The sequence below is a fragment of the Pipra filicauda genome, unplaced genomic scaffold (assembly GCF_003945595.2).
Source record: "Pipra filicauda isolate LSUMZ 115617 unplaced genomic scaffold, ASM394559v2 scaffold80_size11013439_pilon, whole genome shotgun sequence".
Taxonomy (NCBI): domain Eukaryota; kingdom Metazoa; phylum Chordata; class Aves; order Passeriformes; family Pipridae; genus Pipra; species Pipra filicauda.
In genome coordinates, this window is record NW_024104987.1 from 7,227,836 (window position 1) to 7,243,634 (window position 15,799).

Below are 15,799 nucleotides of genomic sequence, written 5' to 3' on the forward strand. Positions count from 1 at the left end.
AGTTTCTCTGCACCGTCCCTTCCAACCTGAGCCCAACCCAGAGCTCCGGTCTCAGGTTTTATGTCTCACTGGGTTTGTAATTGTAATAGAACAACATCTTGATTTAGGGGGAAGGGAATAGCTACTTGCATGAGGAGGTGCCTGCAAAAATATCTCCCGAGTTCTTTTGAAAAAAAAATATAAAAAGGAATAAGAATACCAGGTCTGTGTTGCCTGAGAACAGAGATGACAAGAAGTGCTGCTTTCAGCCTGGCTACGTTTAAGCTCTTGTCTGTGCCATTAAAGAAGTCAGCCTTAATGAGTCTGTACTGCTGCTTCTGTATTGCACTGCTGTGAGAAAACAGTGGAAATATCCCGTCCAGACAAGGTCTTGCATAAAGTAGTTGAATTTAGAAGCAGACTCCATGGGGTTTGTTTTATTTATTTTTACAGCTTTGGGAAAATATGACCAAGCTTTGCAGTAGGACCAAGTCTTGAACACTGTTTAGTCTAATTAAAATGATGCAGTGACAAATCCAGATTAAGCTATATGCATGTGTGCTCTCTTATAAATGCTTCCATTGTCTGGCTTAACGGGGATGTGGCTTAGGAAACTGCAAATTGATGCAACACGTCTTTGGGGGTAAAGAGCAGACCATGCTGTGATCCTGGCACTTCTCATGGGCACAGCAGCTTGTAACAGTTGTTTAGAAACAAAAGAAAAAGCATGTCCTCGTTCTCTGTGGCCTCTGCTGCAAAGGAGGAGTGAACCCAGAGCTGAAGGACTGAGAGAACCCCTGTCTGCTGCCAGCAGAGGCAGAGTGCCAGGGAGGCCCTGCTTTGGAGAAAATGGGCAGCAAGCCTAAGCCAAGGAGAAAGGGGTTGGAGCATGAATAGGACTTTTAAAAGGAGGGCCAGAGGATGAGCATTTATATCTGAAGTTGAATCTGTGCTACAAAGATGCTTTATTCACATAGCTTCTTAATTATGTGGCTTTAATTAAGCAAAACCTGTGTTAAATGACTGGAATAAATAGCTATTAAGGTATAGACAGAAGTAATCACAATTGCCTTATGCTAGGCTTCTACAGACAAAATTAGGTGTCTCATAAATGTCCTGATTTAATTTTATTTTAATCTGTAATTACTTACTTTTTAAATTCTTCTGTAATTCCCTTTGGCTGCAGTGGGCACCAGAGATTCTCATGTACCCTGTAAATTGGACCACTAATTAGGCATTTAACTTTGTCAACTCCTATATAAAAACGTTGGAGTCGCTCTGGCTCAGCTCTGCAATGGGCTTGTCATTTTTCCTCTGTAGAATTAGTACAAATAGTTTCTATCTTATTAGAATGAAAAATACACCTTCTGTCTTAATAGATTCCACATAGTTTGTGGTAAGGCTGAGCCAGCAGTTAAAGCTAAAAATACTTTTCCCCAGTCCCAAAAGATTTAGCAAGCTGGAAAAATGCTGGCTGCACTGGAAGGACTTGAATACCACGACCAGGAGGTGTTCCCAAGTCCTGACACACAGCACAGTAGGTTTGTTCCATGCTGGTCAGAAAACATTTAGTTTCACTCATAATTTATGTCCCTTGTCCTCTTCCCTGACTGCAGCAGAGTGAGCTGGAGAATTTCAGCCTGTCCTTTGAATTTTTGTCTCGATGTATGCCCTTTCTAATGTTATTCAGAGCTAAAGGAGACTGGCTTAGTGGTGACATTTGGTTTGCTCATGTTTTGTGAATTCAAGGCAGTGGAAATTGGGACTAACGTGGAAATGGGTTCACTTTTCCCCTCCTTAAAGGAAAAAAACCCCTTCCAGTACAACTAAACTGCAGCAGAGCAAACTCCCTACGTTGGCAGGAAGCCTCTCAGTGGGGGCACGGCTGTGTAAGTGCCTTCCCTTCAGCTGTGACGTCTGTGATAGCACATTTTGTGTTCAGAGGAGTGTCAGGGGGGGCAGGGATGTGTTGGATAATGTAGCAGGCGTGTTATCAGACACACACAGATGCACTCACGTAACGCAGCTCCCGCTCACAAAGGAGAACAAGCCCGTGGTGGGTTCAGTGGCAGTTCTGCTGTGTGTAAACACACTGCATGTTGTTCAGGGAAGCGTGAGAGAGTGGTACCCACTGCAGAAGGATCTTTGTGTCCATATCTCAACTGCCTGGCTGCCAGGCTTTGACCTCCCCATCTGCCCACAGGCGTACAGCTGAGCAGGGAAAATGATTTAATGAAGTAAAACCAAGGGATGAATTCTTCCGCTGCTCTTTCGCCTGTCTGGTTATGTCATCCCTCTCCAGCAATCATTTATCTTTGTCATGAGACTGTTTAAGCCAAGAAGTCAAGGCATATCACTTCAGGTCAGCGGGGTGTCTCGTGTGCTGCTGTTGCACATCTCCCTGCAGAGATGGTGCCTTGCCTGCATTTGGGATAAAAACCATCGCGTGCACTTTATGCCTGGAATATGTCTGTGTTTCAGGCTGGGGAGGCTGGAGAGGGAGTAAACAAGCAGCACTGACTCTCACTGCTTTTTTTGCTCCCTGTCTGTGCCCAGAGGCTGTGATTGATCTCCCTGTGCCGTGTCACAGCACGGGAGGAAGGGAGCAAGGTCTGCAGACAGACCGTTACACACTGACAGGCTCCTGAGGCCACTTCCTTCCCAACTGAGTTCCATCAGAATTGACTGATGTTGCAAGGCAAGAGAATTGATATCCATTAAGGATATAGTGCTGGAAGGTCCTTAAGCTGAATTTTTAGGCTGGGTAGTGGAATTCTAAGTGTATGTTGGCATTGTGAACTTTTGCAATTCCAGACAGTCTTAACCTCACTTATGTTTTATAGCTTTGAGCTCTCATATTAATGGATGGGGGAAGGATTTTTTATAAAGTCAGTTTTAATGATTTTTTTTGAAAGTTGATTAGTTATTTTACTTTGCAGTCCTAGCTGGGAGCTGGAAGAGTTTGAGCAAAAATGTAATATACAGACTTTATTTTCCCCAAACTGAAAAATATTTACATAATTTAAAAATGTAGTATGCCTCCCACCATTTCTGGCCCTTTCTGGTTTTTAGATGCTAGTAGGGCTGATGAGTTAGTTATAGCAAGGCAAAATAATTCATTTTTGATCTTGGTTCTTAGGATGTGCTTTGTGGTAGCAGGGGACTTAGAGCAGCACTGAAGGCAAATGTCATTGTGACAAGTCTTTACATAACTCTAAGGGTGATATCTTGGTGTACAGAAAGCATAAATTACTTGGAGCGTTTTCAGTTTGCTGTGCTTTCCCTCTCTCCAAATTCTCTAGTGCCTTGAGCAGACCGAGAGAGGAGTGGGCTGTGTTTCCCATTTCAAATTTTGCTAAATAATCCCTCTGCTTATCTTTTGTTTTGTTTCTTTACTGCAGCAAGCAAAAATGAAGTCCCACTCACTGGAACACAGGAGCCAGGAGCAACCTTTGTTACAGCCCAAACAGGTATGGTACTGCCAGCAGGGCTCTGAACCCAGCTCAGTGCTTCCACCACCACTGAGAAATCTCTGTGGATCCAGACAGCTCTGCAGGGAGTAAATAACGGTCCAGACACCATTAGGGATGCTCAGCTGGAGGGATTACTTATGAGGATGGGATGATTTGCTGGAGGTGTTATTTGTCAGTAGTTAGACCTGAGTGAATTCAGGATGAATTCATAGAGCTGGACTGTGCTGGAGAGAGTCTTCAAATTACAGAAAATTGAGCTGGAATGGATCTCTGGAGTCATCTGAGTTCAAGGATTTGGCAAAGGGAATTTAATATCAGGTTCTAAGTCGTGTGCTGAACTGAGTGAGTGATTGTGTGGCCCATGGCTGTGATTGCATGCAACCTGTGGGTCACAGGAGTTAATTCTGGGGCAGCCTGAAAGATGTTTAGAATACTGGGGGAGGGACGTGGAATGGAGACCAGTCGACAGAAATTAAAGAAAAGCTGTTAATCTCTCCCCACCCCCAGCCCAGTAGTAGCAGTAGCCATCTGTCAGGTTGGAAGCAGGCAGGAAACAGGTTTGCTGCTGATCCGTGGCTCGTTGCTGCGTGTTTCTGAAGGGGTTCTTCTGTAAAGATGTTTTATGTCCTTCCTCTTTCCCTTCTCAAACTCTTGTTTCAGGACATTCTGGGTATTCTCCCAGTGGGGAGCCCGCTGACATCCAGCATCTCCTCTAGTATCACCTCCAGTCTGGCTGCAACACCCCCGAGCCCTGCTGGCACCAGCAGCATTCCAGGCATGAATGCCAATGCCCTTCCCTTCTACCCAACCAGTGACACCGTTGAGTCTGTCATAGGTAACTTTGCTTTTTTTTTATTCGTGCTGGTAGGGCTTCCTCAGACATGGATTGCCAGGTATGAGAGCTGGAATATCATGGGTGTTCCAGTGACCTCCAGTTTTCCGTCTCTGTCAGTGCTGGCAGATTCCTGAGGCTTGTTCTGTGACTGTGACACATCTGATGTTTTCTGCAGGTCATTATGGATGAAATTCACCCACGGGACCAACTGAAGGCCTCTGAGCCACTTACTCAGAATGTCACATGGTTGCAAAGGGCCTTAGTTTTAGGTTTGTCAAAGTGACAAAGAGGTCTTGGAGTAGGCAGGAAATCACAGGGGCATTTTTCCACAGTTACAATCCCTTATGTTCTAAATGACAGTTTTATAGCCAGGGCTGCCTCCAGGTGGATTGTAAGGACTTGCCCTTCACAGTGTAGGACAGAGGCTGAAAGAAAAAGGAAAACATGAGAACAGAGAGTGGAGTCACTCTTAGATAGGTACAGGCTTTTTGGTCACCTGTTTTTCTTTTTTCTTTTTTCATTTTTTTTTAATTAAATATAACATTTCTGAGGTGATCTCACTAATTTGATAAAAATAATAATAGAAATGAGTGGGCATGTGTGGGATGGAATTATATTGATCATCATTAGTGATGAGGCATGTTCAAACAGATATAACACTTGCAGGCATTAATAAGCTTTATTTTACCCTATCTTTGAACCTCAGAGATGTTTTTCAGTGTTCCCTTCTACTTTTTGGGAAGGTAGGGACAAAGCACAAGCCAGACCCAGACATTCCATAAGCCAGTGTTCCTGCATATTAGAGACAGCTTTAGGAGAGCAGTTTGGGGAAGGCTTATGGGATCTGCTGTTATTTCATCGCTTTTTTGTTTTCATAAAACATTTGGGAATACTTTGAGACAAAAAGAAATCAGATCAGGTAAAAGAACCTGAATTGAAAAGCTGCCCATGACTCTTCTGCCAAACAGTCTCAGAACAGGGCGTAGAGTAGGGCCCTGACAAATAGAGAGTGCAGGCTCCTCTGCATGTAGGCTCTTTGGGCCATCCTATCTCTTGAAGTTGTTGGTCCTTTATAACATAATTGGTACCTCTGTGTCTGGCAGAGTCTGCCTTGGATGACCTGGACCTGAATGAATTCGGAGTGGCTGCCCTGGAGAAGACATTTGACAGCAGCACAGTGCCCCACACGAGTGGCATCATGATAGGTACATGAAAGCAACAGAGCTTTCTTTATCTTCTGCCAAGCAGTGTTGCCCAGTCACCTCAGTGGAGCCAGCCCAACCAAGCTCTAAAACCAGTCCCAAAATAACATTGGTTAAAGCAGCAATTATAACAAACTCTGGCAACCCCTGAGCATCTTTGAAGTGAGAGCTTGCCCTTACTGACTAGCAGAGCTGAGTTGTTGCCATTGGGCCCAGATGTCTTGGGGATGTTTCTTGAGACTGAATGGGACTTGCTTGATTTTTTTTCTTTTTTTCCTTTTTTTTTTCTTTTTTTTTCTTTTTTTTTTTTTTTTTTTTTGAGTGTGTAAGTGGACTCTAGAAGGCATCTGATAAATTTAAAAACCAAAGCATAACAATTTGCATCTTAAGCAGAAAGTTCTCCCTAGCTGTAAGAGGAAACTCACTGACCTGGTAATGCCATCCATCTGTCACAGAGTGTCGTCATGGTCTGCTGATCTGATTCCTGTACTGTCTGTCTCATTTTGATACGTGGAGGTAGGCTAAGGCCTCTTCTGCCTGTCTCTGATGGGTGTCCAGGGAAAAACGAAAGGTCTCGTAACTTTTTGGAAGTGGTTGTAGTTTCTGGCCGCCCTTGCTGTGCAAAGCAAGTGTTTGAACGGGAGCAAACTCTGGTTGTCTGAAGGTTTCCAAGGGAACTCCACTGCCTGGAGCTGTAGAGATAGGAAGGGAGCTGTGGAAAGAGCTCTAGAGAATATCACTTCCACTTCCCTGCCAAAGGTTAGAGCCTGGTTGGAGAGTTTACTGTACCTGTCTACTGCCAGCCCTGCTTCTGCTGCTCCCCATCTGCAGTGCCTTAGGGATCCTTCTCTTCCCATCAGGGCTGGTGTTACCTAGTGATTTTCTGAGAAGGGAGCAGGGCTGAGACCTCCCTTAATCTGTGTGGCAGGCAGACAAACCTCCAGTGTAAGGGAAGTTGATGTCTTTTGAGCTTAGGCTTTCCTTTATTTGGTTTTTTTATTACTGATAGATCCAGGCGCTCAGGTATATCTGAACTACCTAAAGCTAGGCACTGATTTTTAGTGGTTAAGATCATGACTTCACCTGGCATGACAGTCTTCTCATTACAGGTTGTTTGGAAGCATTAGAGGCAGAGACACATGTTTTAGCAGTGAATTTTTCGTGACAGAGTGTTTTACCAAATTCATCTTCTCTAGGCTGACAGGGACTGAACTCTGCTCAGGAAACCTTCTGTTGCTTTGGCCAGTAAAAGAATGGTCCATTGAATCCTGGAGGGTCTTAACCTACGTGGGTCATGGGATGGCAGCTTCAGTGCTCCTCTTAAAGGCCCCTCTAAAAGAGGGGAATAAAACATGAGAAGTGGAGGGAATCCCGAGGGGCTTAGGGAGGAGAAAGGGAACCTACCGCCTTCTGCTCTGAACTCCTGCCCTGTGCCCACACCTCATGGTCATACATAGCCATCCTCTCTGTGTGTTCTTTGTCCAGGTGGGAGTTTGCTGCAAAGTTCTGCTCCTGTAAATATCCCCGGGTCCCTTGGAAGCTCTGCCTCCTTTCACTCTGCCTCTCCTTCTCCACCGGTCAGCCTCTCATCGCATTTCCTCCATCAGCCCCAGGGACACTTAAGCCAATCAGAAAACACGTTCCTGGGGACATCAGCTTCTCATGGATCATTAGGTAAATGCACAGTGTGTGTGTCCCCATGTACATGCCTGTCTGTGCCATGTAAGTATTTTCTTTTAAGTTAGCTTTATTTTAATGTGTTACTTCACTGCTGTCATTTGTATCTCTTCTTCCCATGAGAACAGCAATGGTACTAGGAGCTGCTTTACGAAAAATCAGCTAATACCTTGTGAGCAAGGGAGCAATTCCCTCTACTTTCTGTGTTTCTAGGCTGAGAGAAAGGGGCAGATAGGTTAATTGACTTGCTCTGATGATGCCTTTCAGGGAAAAGATCTCTGCCTTTTCCTGACAGCAGTTCTGTGCTGAGACTTCATATAAAACTCAGAACTGGGTCCTCAGCTTTGCTTAGTTAAGGTGGGGATTGCAGTTTGCCTTTGGGGCTGCTTGTGGGTCAGGCTGGCTCTGGAAGCTCTAGAGCAGGCTTAGGGCATTGTAATTTTTCTGTTTGATGCTCTGCACCGGTTTTGCAGTGTGGACTTTGCAAAAAGTTAATTTTCCAGCTTTGTCCCCTTGGCTCCTTCCCCCCCTTGAGAATCTCTTTCCTGTATGAGGGAGTGAAGGGAGGAGAACCTGCTTTGGAGCTTCGGCTGTATCAGGAAGAACTGGGAACTGAGGGGACAAACTATTTTGTTATCAAGACACAGGGTTGCCATGAGAAATAAAACTGTTTGGGCTCCAGGCTACAGTGACACCAGTTCCGCTCATTTCTGTTAATAACAGTAAATATTAATTCTCTCTATTGATGCTAGACATAAATGCCTCTTCAAATTTGAGATACACTTTAATCTTTAATATTCAGCTTAACCTAATAAAACGATTACATGCTTTTGTAATCTGTTTCAGCATGCACTTATCTGTGTAACTGCATCCCGTGTTTGCACAGCCCAAACCCATGTTTCCATGCTTGTCATTGCTGTTTGTTTGGCTTTAGCAGCTTTTACAATTACTGTAGTAAGAGACATCAGAGGGCATCTCAGCTATTAATTAGGGTTGAGGCTGGCTGTTTGTCCCCGTTTTAGTAAGGAAAAGAAAAATTGCTGATAAGGCCTGTTTTTAATTTCAGAAGAAATAAGAGTTATATTTTATCTTGACTATGTATTTATGCAAATGAAAAGCCAAAAAAAAATGCAGGAGATTCACAAATGCATTTTAATAATTTATTTATAAGAAAAAGGTTAGATATTTTCCTGAAATACCGGTTGGTGAGGTTTTGAGAAGATATATAAATAGTTACCTAGCAGTTGGCAATCTGGAATCTGTCTGTTCCATGTAAATTACTGAATGCACATAAGTAACGTGTAGAGTGTGGAGTTATTATTTTTTTTGTATTGCAATTGAGTGAAAAATACCTAGTCCTGGGCTGGTTTCCACTGTGCTGATGCAAAATGCACAGAGAAGGCATTCCTGACCAAAGAGGCTTGAGACTTCAGATGTGAAATGAGAACAGCAGGTGGAAAGAGAGAGTAAAAACAAATTGCAAGATCAGCTTGATCAGCATTATGGCAGAATTTGTGGCTTGCCAGCATCCCATTTAGTGCTAGATTCCCATTCAAGAAAACTGAAGTTTAAAAAACAGAATGTGAGTCGGGGTTCCATTAAAACTTCTTGCTTTCGACTGAGCACCCTTCAGAGCAGCTGAAATGATCTCTGGTAAGTGGCCTGAGCCAGCAAAGATCCTTTGCTGCTCTGCTAAATGAGTTGTTAATGTGCCTTGAACCCTTGGTGAAGACAAGTTACTATTTTTCAACTGCATTTTTGTAACTATTTGTGTCTTGGCTGGTACTAAATGGGAAGTCGGTGGTGGTGGGTTAGAGCTTGGTGAGAGGCCGTTGGCTCCAGGGCTTACTTGCAGACACAGTTCAGCTGCTCTAAGATCAGAATTATCACTTGCAACTTAATTTAGGAATGTTCACAGCCAGTGGTGAGCACCGTAGCATGAAAATGATTCCCACATCAGACTGGAGCAAACTGTGTGGGTAAGAGTCCACACTCTGTCTCAATATTACCTTTTCCTACTAGTTCTCCCCTGAGTACAAGGTGTGGGTAATTCATTTAAGTGAAAACATTTTTGTTATTAAAAGAGTACAAACATTGGACTCAGTGGAAAAATGGCTAGTTTTGTCTACTCCTGTTTTCCCACTGCTTTGTCTCCTAAACCTTGAGTTTCTTCCTGAAAAGGGCATTTATTTGAACAAGCTAAAATAGGGAGGTGGTTAGTCAGTCTTCTCTGATGCTGTTCACTAGCTCTGTGCTAGAACTCTGCTGAGGATGAAGCTGATGTAGATACTGTTGTCTCTCTACCTTTTTATAAACAGGATTTTCCAGTTAGTTCTGTTTTTTGCACGTGGAAACAGTGATGACTTGGAGCATTTTCATGCCACTGTTTGCAAGTGAGACTCCTTTTCTAAGCCCCAGACTGAGGAGCCAAAAGCAGAAGTTTCTTAGGGTGCAGTGTGAGAGGAAGCACCACCTGGGCTGTGTGAACCAACTGTGGTGGCTGTGCTGCATGGAAAAGTGGGAATGTAGTAGCAGGTCAGGGGTTCTCCTGTGAGAAGGGGGATTCCAGCTGATCGTCAGCTCTGCTGTAAAATCGATGCTTCTAAAAGCAGTCTGATTCAAGAGTTGCCTCCACTCAGTATCGTGGGTCCTCCACTAAAGATGAGGCTTAATGGTGTGAAATTTCCCTATAAAGTTCCTCTGTGATGGACTCCGGGGTCCTGGGGATGAAACTGATTCTTAAGATGAACTTTTTATCCTGTTGACATGTTTTTGAATCCTGGATTTCACAGGGGTAGGGAGGAAATGGGGAAATTGCCAGCACCTGTGACATAACCCTCTCTATTTCCCTGTGAAACAGGTTTAAATGGGATGAACAGCAGCATATGGGAACACTTTGCTTCGGGGAGTTTTTCGCCCAGTACCTCACCTGCATTTCTGTCAGGTCCAGGTGCTGCGGAGCTGGCACGGCTACGACAAGAACTGGATGAGGCCAACGGCACAATAAAGCAGTGGGAAGAGTCTTGGAAACAAGCCAAACAGGTACTTGGGCAACTCCTGGGAACAGGGATTAGGGAGTATAGAGTAGGAGGGTGTCAGCCTTTCAACAGGAGTCCTCCAGACACTGAGGTGATGGATAGAGCTGTAGGTTTTACAGGTTCTCTTCAGCGTTCTTCTTCTTTCCCATCCCTTGGAAAGGGGGGCTGAATCACCGTGCCTGATGTGGTTCAGGTGCTGGCAGTGCAAGGCCAGGTGTCATAACAGATGCACTGAGGCACTTGACAGTGTCTCAGACCTGCCAGTTGACTTTGATCCATGGTAATTTGCCAGCATGCAAAGTTCATCCACTGAACAGTGTGAGCCAGATGTGTAGAACCACAGCCCAACCAGATGGGATGTCTGGAATGAGCAGAGCCTTGAAGCAAAGCTCCAGACATGTTTCAGAATTTGGGACCAGGGCAGATTGGACAGAACTGGTGAGAAGAGTATGGAAGTGGATTCTTTTGCCTGGAATTCTCTTGGGAGACTGAGTTTTCAGGGTGCTTCTTTTACCCTCTTTGTTGGAACTCGTAGGCTTGTGATGCTTGGAAAAAGGAGGCAGAGGAAGCAAATGATCGCGCCAACACAGCTAACATGGAATGTGAACTGGCCCGGGAGCAGAGGGAAGCCTTGGAGCTGCAAGTGAAGAAACTGCAGGAGGAGCTGGAGAGGATCCACACAGGCCAGGACCCACAATTCCTGCGCTCCTTCTCTGACCTGGAGACGCTCTCGCTCTCGTCGCTTTACACCCTTCAGAAACAGCTGCGGGCAAACCTGGAGAAGGTCGACAAGGTGAGTGCCAGGGGTTTGCGGGGCTCTGCTCCCTGTGCTCCTACAGATCTCAGCTTTTCCCCTTTTCTTTAATGTAGCCAGAAATCAGGAGCCCTTCAGAGCACTTCCAGGTTATGTAACCACAGTGAGTTTTAGCCAGCTTGCAGGAAAATGCCTCCACCTTTATGCCTGATGTACAGAGTTCGAGTCAATCAAAGCTGCTCTGCTGACCCCAAACCTCCTAAAAGGCATCGTGCTGTGCCGTGCTTCTTCGCTTTTGCTTCGGGAGATGGGCAGCTGCAAGTCCTTCCCTGCTGTCCCCCAAACCGTGCAGCCCCCTTTGCTGACGCTGTGCCCTGTCCCCCTCTCTTGCAGGCGGTATTTCAGATGCAGTCAGTGAAATGCCTTAAGTGTCAGAAGGAGAACCGGGTGGTGTTACCGTGCCAACACGCAGTGCTGTGTGAAACCTGCGCCGAGGAGGGGGGCGAGTGCCCCATCTGCCATCCCAACAGGCCCCACTCTCTCCAGTCGTGACCTTCCAAGGACACTTGTTCTAATCATATCGTATAGAACTTTTTAACTTTATACATACGTACATATATATGTATGTGTATATATATATATGTATATATGTGTGTGTATGTGCGTGTTTGTGCATGTGTAGGGATATGCACACGCAGGCACATACGCACATGAAACAAAAAATTAGTTGCAGAGCACTTTTTAATATTTTACATCCCGTATCTAAACTGCCCCTCACCCGTGCCCCACTAATTCTAACTCTTGATGAACTTTGAGAGCTGTTTTTAATACAGATCAAAGGGCCGTTTGCAAAGAGTCTGTGTTTCTCCTCTTTTCTATTTAGGTGATAACAAATTTTTGACTATTTCCAGAAGGACTTAGAGTGGGCAAGAGGGGCTTCCATGTGCTTTCCAGAGGAAGAGTTGAGATCACGGGGAGGATCGAGGTGGATTGAAATGACTTGTTCATGCCTTCGGTCCCCCGCTCTTTCACTGACCCAGCTTGGTTAAAGCCGTCCTCCCTGATGGAAGCTCTGCCTGGTGGGCCTCACGTTGCCCATCTCTGAATGTGCAGGAACTTTGTCTGTCATTTAAGCAGCAAAGTTCACTTTTTAAATTTTTTTACGCTCTTTGTATATTTGTATGAAAAGAAGAAAAGAGGGAAAAAAAAATAATTCTATTGGACCTAGAGCAAGCCAAGCCCCAAAATTCAGTGACTGGTGTTCATTGCTGATACAGCCAACATGTTCCAGGTCTGAGCAGCCTTAAAAGTATTGCCCTTGGGTCAGCTAAAGCCCTTTATGAAGGAAATTTGGATGCAGAGGTTAGTTCTCTCCAGGCACCCCTTTGTCTGGTGGCTGTCTGGAGGTTTTTTACTGTTTCAGACCAGATCAGTTTTGTTTTAGCCACAGGGACCTGATTTGTAGTCACTGCTGAAGTGCATGAAACAATTCCAGGTAGGCTGAGTTTTGTTAAACAGAGTTGATGTTGCCTGTGTCAGCAGCTCAAGGTTGGTTTGTGGACTGCTGGCTCCAGAAAGCCTCGTGTTAGAGGTGTGTGTGGTGACAGAAAGTCCAGCAGGACGGGGAAATGCCACCACCTTTCCCTGTCCAGCAGCTGAGCTTTCCTGTGATTTTTTTTCCTTACCAGTGTGTCCGTTGGATTTTCACATCAGGTGGATTGCAGTAACCTGCTGGGATCTCAACCAAAAGGCCACTCAGTTGGACTAAACATTTTTATTTTGCACAGGGATGCTCCCGTGCTGCCCCTCCCTGACCTGGAAAAGCACTGGAACCTCCAGCAGCCCACTATTGTAGGAAAACTGAATTTTTACCAGAGCCTCTCAGAAAGCTTCATATTTAATACAAACACATAATTAGGTTTGCTTCCGTAATTCCACCTTTCCTCTCCATGGAAGGGGTTAATATGCATTCCCAGATGATCTCTTAAGTGCAGCTCTGTGTAGTTCTTTTTTATGTTTTCCCATTAACTTGTTTTTGGGTTTTTTGGTAAAAATGCTTTTTTTTTCCATGTGTATTTTATTGTAACTAGCATCATTTTTTTTTAAATTTTTTTTAATGGAGAGACACTGTTGAGTGACTATTGTGGCTATGTTGTTTGGTTATAGCCTTTGAATGTCTGTGCCATGGGGCAGCACATCTGCCTTGGTCTGATCTTAAGGAAAGACCTTTTATTAAAATACGTGAACATTTCTCTTTTTTTTAGGAAAAAATAAAAAATAAAAAAAAAAATTTAAAAGTGGGGGGGGAGGAGGAAAAAAGCCCAATTAAGATAAAAAATTTACTAAAAAGTTTTTTTTGTAACTAACTTAAATCATAGGAAATAAACTCTTGAATCAGGACTTTAATATTTATAAGCAGCAGAGCTGATCAGCCCGTTTTGGCTATGGTTTGTAACACTTTTTATGAGCGTGGGGGTTTTTCTGCTCCTCTGCCTCCCCGGGGGCTGCTCAGGGTGATGCTGCCTTTGGCCAACCCTCTGTTTTCAGATCTGTCCAGCACCAGCCCTGTGACTGCAACAATTCCCACAGGGGCTCTTCACTTGTCCCTTCAGCTGGAATTTGTCCCCTGGTGGCACCTCGGGGCTGTGTCCCTGGGAATTCCAGTCACGGGGCGATGCAGGGCTGGGGGGTTGAGGGGGAAGAGCTGTTTGCCCCCAGTTTCCATGGGGTGCATTTGCTTAGGCAGGGAGGGGGTACAAGGAAAATTCCAGGCCAGAGAAAATATGTTTTTCCCTTTTGAGTAAAACAGTTTCTCTGTTTTAAAATTTATACTGAAGGACCAAAGAATTCAAAATTTCACCTGTTTGTGGCCCTTAAATTTTGACTTTCCATTGCCACACTGCACTCATGGCAGAACAGCCTGAAGGAATTAGCACTCGACCCTTCCCTTGCCCCCACCCCAACCTCTTAACACTCTCTTTGCACAAGCACATAGACTGTTTCTCACTTTCCTCTGGTTCTTGAAGCAACACTTCCTAAATTTAGGTTTTTATTAATTTGTTTGCTGCTTTAAAAAAAAAAAGAAAAAGGAATATCTGAAATGTGAATTTATTTTCTTAAGCATCAGATGGAAAAGAGAACTTCATCTTTGCATATTTTGTGAATGTTCTGGGGGGCCACTTTTATGACAATTTCCAAACCAAATGAGGTGAGAGCAGGGGGAAGGGGCAGCATTCCTGACCCACTCAGCAGTTTTTGCTGCCTGCCCTAGGCAGGAAGGACAAACCATAATCACAGCACTGCAGTTAAGGCTTAAGAGTCTGTGATCAGCTTCTGTATGGTGTGAAAAGAGCTGAAATAAACCTGGTGCTAATAAGTGCAGCCCCTGTCACGTACTGTCAGGCTTCCTTCTGAAGCAGGAACTCCCTTTACAGGACACACAGTAACACGTCAGAACTGAGGGGGCTTCAAAACGAAGTTTGGGTCCACGAGGCTCCCTGAGGAGCAGCCCAGCCCTGACCACGGCTGGGTCCTGCCTCCTCACACAGACTCCTTATTGGATAATGACATTTTCCTCCCCCGATTTTTGGGAGCTTCAGAAGTGTTGAACCTCTGTGACTAATGGTGCAGGTCAGGCACTTCTGAATTAAGAGCTGGGGGGAAGGGAGTTGTGGTTGTGTTGTGAAACCACAGTATCCTAAAGGTCAATAAATTTTTACATTATTATGGAAAACCAGTCTAGAAGCAGCTGGCTTAGGACAACACTATGCTGGGTAGATGGAGAGCAAAAAGCAAGGCTGGAGCTGTAGATGAGAGCCAGGAGCTGAAGGATTTTATCATTTCGGGCTAACAGGAGCACTTTTAGCTCATCTCCAGCCTTAGATGCTGTAGCCATGTGCCAGCAGTGGCAAAGACCCGGTGACACAGGAGGGACCTGGGAAAGGTCTCGGAGCTGGAGCACATTTCCTTAAGCAGGTCCCCACCCCTGGGGGGGTCAGTGCAGCTGATCCCCTGCTGAAGGGTTTTACACTTTCTGTACATCTCTGAAGCTGAACCTGAGCCACTTGCAAGGCTTGTGCAGCTGAGACAATGAAGAGAATTCCTTACCCTGGGAGGAAGCCCATAACACTGAATGGACTCAGTCATCCATTGCTGTTCCACCAGCCTCCAAACCTCCTCTCTTCCTCCTTTTCCCCCATCTGAGAAGGAAGAATATTACCAGTGTTTTCCTCCAGAGTTGTAATAATCCTTGGAGTGATGGCCAACAGCAAAATAGATGTTACTGATGTAAAACCTAGTATTTTAAAGGTGAAATATTCCTGCAAAGTAGTGACTGCATCGGAGAGATTTCTGGGGCTTCCCCACTCCGTAGCTTCCAATGTTAAAACAAAATAAATACAGTATACGTTTTAAAAAAAATAATAATAATACACACTGCAGTATTTCTGGTGGCAATTCTTGCCCAGTCCCTTCCCTGCTTTCCCCAGGAGGAAGGGCACTGGGCAGAAGCGCCCCTAGTCCGTGTAGAAGTTGGCAGAATGGTGATCAGTGGTGTAAAACGTGTTGTTGATTCCATGTATAGAACTGTGATTTCAGCTGTCGTTCTCTCGTACTCTGTAAATATGTGTTTTGGCTGTCGGAAACCTGGTTTAGACTCTTTTCTTGGCAGAGTGAATTTTGCATGTGGGGCTGGAAAGAACTCAATCTGTGTCACAGTTTCCAAGGGCAGGATGGATTTTTTTTTTCTTTTTTTTTTTTTTTTTTTTTTTTTTTTTTTTTTTTTTTTAGAGGACAATAAATTTTTATTTTTTTGCTAAGAAAAAAAGAAATTATAAACCAAA

General features: G+C 44.6%; 1 protein-coding gene across 11 annotated transcripts in view; it reads left to right on the top strand.

Annotated features, from left to right (window-relative positions):
- UNK (unk zinc finger) overlaps nucleotides 1-14,017 on the top strand; it is a 44,179-nt gene extending 30,162 nt beyond the window's left edge. For 6 of the 11 annotated variants that reach the window (XM_027749541.2, XM_027749540.2, XM_027749534.2 and 3 more), the window contains 7 exons: nucleotides 3,381-3,449; nucleotides 4,113-4,287; nucleotides 5,391-5,492; nucleotides 6,975-7,163; nucleotides 10,027-10,208; nucleotides 10,740-10,997; nucleotides 11,352-14,017. In XM_027749541.2, coding sequence (XP_027605342.1) covers nucleotides 3,381-3,449; nucleotides 4,113-4,287; nucleotides 5,391-5,492; nucleotides 6,975-7,163; nucleotides 10,027-10,208; nucleotides 10,740-10,997; nucleotides 11,352-11,510 — 1,134 coding nt within the window. In that variant the 3' untranslated portion in view covers nucleotides 11,511-14,017. The remainder of the gene's footprint in view (nucleotides 1-3,380; nucleotides 3,450-4,112; nucleotides 4,288-5,390; nucleotides 5,493-6,974; nucleotides 7,164-10,026; nucleotides 10,209-10,739; nucleotides 10,998-11,351) is intronic. The other 5 variants (XM_027749536.2, XM_027749539.2, XM_039390179.1 and 2 more) reach the window with 5 other exon arrangements.
- Nucleotides 14,018-15,799: the final 1,782 nt, after the last annotated feature.